The sequence below is a fragment of the Fukomys damarensis genome, unplaced genomic scaffold, assembly GCF_012274545.1.
Source record: "Fukomys damarensis isolate Sample0158 unplaced genomic scaffold, DMR_v1.0_HiC HiC_scaffold_9, whole genome shotgun sequence".
NCBI lineage: Eukaryota > Metazoa > Chordata > Mammalia > Rodentia > Bathyergidae > Fukomys > Fukomys damarensis.
The window spans coordinates 1,981,922-1,987,481 of NW_022900921.1; the positions used below are offsets into that span (position 1 = coordinate 1,981,922).

Here is a 5,560-nt window from a genome sequence, read left to right on the forward strand (position 1 = left end):
TGCCCGAGCCTGGGTGGTCCCGGCCCCAAGCCGAAGGAAGGGCGGGGGCGAGGAGCCGCAGGGGCCGCGAGGCCGGCAGGACCTCACAAGCTTTTGAGAATGCCCCCAGGCTTCCGCATTGCTTCCACTTCTGGCGGAGCGCAGAGCGCAAAGCCGGCCTTGTCCGGGGATCCGCGTGGCCGTCCACACCTGGCCTTTCTCCTGTCACCGGCTCCCAGGCCGGTGTGTGATGTCCGTGCATGGGGCCTGGGTACTTTGCACTTTGCACCGAGTTGTATCACAGGGTTGATGTTCTTCCTCACTGGGACCGTGTTTTTGTTTTTTGAGGGGGAATTGCAAAGCAGATTGCTTCATTAGCTGCTCTAATTCAGTAATACTTGATTGAACTTTTTGCCAGTTTCCTAGGATTTTATTCTTAAAATTCAAAAGTAGGAAAACACTGGGAGGCTGAGGCAGGAAGATGATAAGTTCGGGTCCAGCCTGGGCAACTTAGCAAAACCACCTCAAAAGTTTAAAAGCTGAGGATGTAGCTCGGTGTTAAGTTCCTGAATTTAAGCCCCAATACATGCGAAGAAGAAAAACGAAACAAAACCCATCGGTGTCAGTTTTTTTTAATGATTGCTGCAAATACGACTTATTTACTCTTAGGATTTTGTACTTAACTTCTTGTTAACTATTCCACTGGCATTTTTCCCTACAAAGTGGAATCTATGCCTTCCATGGCAGTGTAGATATTTTTTTTCCACCAATCTCCTATGTAGTTTCTTTTGCTATTTTGTAGTGTGTTCTAACATTACATATTACAGAGGTGGGATTAAACAATTTTTACAAAAAGGGAAAAAACCCCTAAGGTTACTGAGAGACTAGTCAGTGATTGCACGGGCTGGAGGAGGGGAGGGGTGGCTACAGAGGGCATGAGGGAATTTCGGAAGTGATGTGACTTCTGTATCTATCACAGGGCCTGTCATACAACTTCACATTTATCAAAACCATATCCTAAAAAGGGTGAGTTTTCCTGTGTGAATTATGAAGCAGGGGCTAAGAATGTAGCTCAGTGGTAGAGGGCTTGCCTAGCATGCTAGACACCCCACAATCCCTCCCCAGAGGCAGTGTTTGTGTGTGGCAGGTGGTGGAGAATAGACACAAGGAACACTACAAATTTTAAAGTTCTTGCAGAGCCAGGATGAGCCCTTCTGGGTCAAGGGACCTCTTGGAAACGTGGCCTTCCTTGCCTCTCAGCAACAGCCTGGAAGGCAGAACTAGAAGGTGGAGCATCCTGGCAGTGGTGGAAGTGGGTTCCAGTGTGTGATGCAGACAAGGCCACCTCTACAGAATGGAGGAGCACCCGGCCCAGCCTCAGGGTCTCAACTGCCTTCCTGGCCAGCCCCAGGCCCCACTTAAGCCCTGGTGGCTCCAAGTCAGTGCCCTGGCTCCTCTCCCTGTTGCCTCTCCTTGCAATTCTGTAGTTCAGTCTAGAACTATGCATTTCATTTGCAGGTGCACAGCAAAATAAAAATGTGAGGCACCTTGTTAGAACACAATTACTAAGTTCAAGATCAGTGGGCATGGTGACACATGCTTGTAATCCCAGCTACACAGGAGGCTGAGACAGGAGGACCTCAGGCCTGAGGCCAGCTCGTGGAACTCAGTGAGATCCTGTCTTTAAAAACAGAGCTGGGGCCCAGATTTAGCTCAGTGGTGCAGGCAGACACCTGCCTCAAAAGTGGAATGTCCTAAGTTCGATTCCCAGTACCAAAAAAACACAACACAAAACAAAAAACAGCTGGGGATGTAGCCCAGCACTCCCAGAGTTTTATCCTAGTACCACCATCTCTCTCTCTCTCTCTCTCTCTCTCTCTCTCTCTCTCACACACACACACACACACACACACACACACACACACACACACACACACGTTTAGGCTGGTAACAGAAGAGTATGACACCAAGTGTACGTTGGGTTGTGTGCATTGACCCTGGTTTTCACCTTCCCTTTTTCTGCTTCCCATCCACTCTCCTTGCTGCTCCCCCAAAGTCTGGGCAGGACCCCTGCCAGGAACCTGCCCCATACTTCCCTAGTCCATGTCTAGACCCATCTCAAGATGCTGCCATCTCACTGCTCCCTAGGGAAAGGAAAGCCCTTAACCCTTAGCGAAGACCAGCGTGGCCTCTGCCCTCTGCCTGGACCATGGGAGCCAGCTCTCCCTCTCTTTCCCACAGCGCAGAGCCTCGCCTGTTATGAAACGTCACCTACTTTTGCTGGCATCCTTTTTCACTTCCTAATCCCGTGAGCGGTCCCTGGGTCATCACAGGGCCTGCACCCTCTCTGGAGAAAGGCTGTGCACAGGCACAGGGCCTTGGCCACCTGGCTCCCTCACCAGAGGCCGTTTCTGACCTGAGGGAGGCCACATCGTGCCCCTGCTGGACAGAAAGCGAGGAGCTCTGCAGGCCCTGTGCTGGACACAGATCTGGCATGAGGGTGCCCATGAATGGCTCATGCCACAGTTTTCCCTGTCATGAAGCCTTCCTCATCCTCAGAGGAGGTCTGGCTATGCCTGCCTCTTTGTCCCCCAGTGCCTTATAGGGCTGGAGCCATGGCAGGTTGGGGAAGGGAGGCAGAGGCTATCACACTGCCTGGCGATGCCTGCAGCCCAGCAGAGAGGCAAATGGACAATTACAGCAGCTGATGGAGACATGGGGCTGCAACACAGCTGAGCAGCTGGAGGAGGTTTCTAAGACAAGGCAAAAGCTGAGTGCTGCCCACCTCAGGGACAGGGCACCAGGACCCAGGCCAGGCAGGCACACATCTGCCTCCTCTGGCCAGGTCCAGGACCTGTTGCACTCACTGCTCCCTCCTACCCTCCAGATGGCTCCACATCAGTGCGCTGCCCTTCCCTCCATATTTCCCTGTGATCTGTGGTTCCAGCCAGGCCTGTGTAGGATGAGGGTACACAGGGCTATGAGGGGGTGCTGAGGTTGGAAGAGACCGGTGTCAGTGATCCTGGAGGCCACAGTTGGAGCCTCGAGTGACAGGCTAAGCCGCCCACGAGCTACAGGGAAGGTGTGACACTGGACAGGAGGGGTTAAGGGCCAGTAGCACTGTGCAGGGCTGGCTGCACCTCTAGAAGGAAGGGAAGCTGGTGCAGGTGCGCTGGGGAGGTGGAGCCTTACGTAGGACCTGCTAGGCTTGGGCGGGAAGAGCTTCCCAAATGGTGGCCCCAACAGCGATAGGATCCAGTGACAGAGACACCTGTGATGTGGACTCCAGAGCTACCCAGCCTGCTTGGGGACCAGGGAACTGGTTTGCCTGGCACAAACAGACATCTGGTTCTCCGGGACGCCCCGTGCCCTCCCCGCACTTCTGGGCCTGGCCTTGGTTTCTGGCATGGCTGCCAAGTTTTGGTACCGCCCACCCACTCCCCGCTGGTGGCACTGGCCGGCCCAGCTCCCTAATTGCTGGGTGGGGAGCTGTTCTGCTGGGCTGGGGTGGGGGCAGGCTTGGGCATATGGGCACCCCGCCTGACCAGCTCCTGCTTACGGGGAGGAAGTAATCTTCAGGTCAACACCTGAGGATCCAGGGGTCCAGAGACCAGTTTGGAGGGGTCTAGGAAATGGGAAAGGGTAGGTGTCGAGGTCTTCTGGAACTGGCCTGCCCAACCCAGGTACTGCCTGGAGGATCCCAGCTCAGGTATGGGCCTGGACAGGTCTCCCCCGGGCCCAGGACCCACCCAGGCTTGAAGTTCAGAGGTACTGGAACTGGCGGGAAGGAATGGGGAGAGGGAGGGATAGGAATCAGCTTCCGGGCCTCCAACCCGGCGCCGGCTTTGGGAGGCCAGGTGCCCCATACACACCTCCCTCAGACACACCCACCAACCACAAGCACACCTGCCACTCACAGGACCATAAGCGGCATCCCCATAGCAAGACAACTTATGAGCCCCACGCTCCACCGTAGAAAAGGTGGAAGCCATCAGCTTCTCCACCACAGCCCACAGTGGCCATGCACGCTGTAACACCCACAACCAGGACCCACATGCCAGACCTGAGGGGGGCTGTGTAGGACAGGGAGACCGAGGGACAGCCAATGGAAGCTACGCAGGACCCCTATTCCCTCAGAGGCCCAACCAGGGAAGGGATGGCAGGGCAGGAAGAATATGAATTTCACCCCATGCTGCAATCCACAAGGCTCCCATGCAGTTAGTGCTGGGCACACAATGCACAGCAACCATCTCAGTGACGCACTGGAAGGGAAGCAGCTCTCTCAGCGGGTGGACGAGACATCGCCTGTACCAGGTCACCAGCCCTGGAGGGGAGCAACCCAAAGGGGAGGCCAGACCACTAAGGTCAGGGTGGCTGTGGACCAGCCTTAGAGATAGGTGTCAAATAGGGCTAACAGTTCTGAGGCCAGGCATAGGGAGTGAGACTGCTTCTTCCCAGGCTTGAGCCAAGGGAAACGCCTCCTTCCCAGCTCTTGTAAAGATTCTGTCCCAAAGGCTGCCAACTCCAGGCCCTTCCGAGACCCTACCCCTAGAGAGGGAGGGGCGCTCACAGGAAGGTTCAGGTGGCTGCAGAGTGGGAGCTTTGCACGCCAGAGGAAGCTGTCTTAGCTGGGCCCAAACCCAGCTGTGGCCTGGGCGCCCGGGGCAGATTCACCACCAAAGAACAGCACATATTTTTGAAATGCTAAGGTGGATTTGCCCTTTTGTTTTCCTGGAGTTCTCCGGTAGTGTTCCTTTTGAAAATTCCACTGGTGCTGCAAAAAGGAAATTTCAGCCAGCCCACACAGAAGCTAAGGAGCTGTACAGTACTGGGGCAAGGACTAAGACCCTTCCATTCTACTGCACACAGGACTGAGAGCTGCACATAGGCGCAGGGCACTCTCTGAGCAACAGGGACCTTGAGAGGTGCCACACACAGCCTGGGGCAGTGGCCGGCCAGCCGGCCGGCAGCCATCACAACCTGGGGGTTCAGGCAGGGGCAGGCCCAACGTACCACCAGGGGTCTCATATTAAACGCGATTTTATTCTGCAGGAGGCTGGCACTCCCTTCTCGGCCTCCTTCCACTCTGGCCTGCCCCTGTGCATCCCGGGGCCTGGACTCCCCACCCTCCTTCCTAGGCCACACCCACCCCAGGGTGCAGCCTGGACCTCGCCAGGGTGCTCCTCTTCGGGAGGGCTTTTTCTGGCTCCTGCAGCCGGCACTCGGCCCGGCCCTCCTCTTGCAGGACCCCCTCACTGGGCCAGTGGCAGGGCGGGGCAGCCGCCTCACCACCAGGCATCTTCTGACTACGTCTGTTGTCAGCTGGCTCTGGGCCTAGATCTTAGAGGACTCCAGCCGAGGGCCCCAGGGAGTCTGGGGCTCCCGCAGCGCCCGCAGCTCCTGTTCCAGGGCCTGGTTGCGGCGGTACATGTCCATGTAGCCCCCCTGGATCTCGCGCTGGTAGCGCAACACTCGCTCCTTCTCCTCCTGCCAAGTCCGGCGCTCCTGCTCAAAGCGCAGCGCCTGCTCCTGGCCCCGGAGTCGCTCCTGCAGCAGCTCTGCCCGCAGGTGCTCGGCGCCG

At 56.5% G+C, this 5,560-nt stretch overlaps 1 protein-coding gene across 1 annotated transcript in view; it reads right to left on the reverse strand.

Annotated features, from left to right (window-relative positions):
* Positions 1–5,313: 5,313 nt before the first annotated feature.
* N4bp3 (NEDD4 binding protein 3) overlaps positions 5,314–5,560 on the reverse strand; it is a 4,366-nt gene continuing 4,119 nt past the window's right edge. Inside the window, exon 3 of the mRNA XM_010639852.2 lies at positions 5,314–5,537. Coding sequence (XP_010638154.1) covers positions 5,314–5,537 — 224 coding nt within the window. The remainder of the gene's footprint in view (positions 5,538–5,560) is intronic.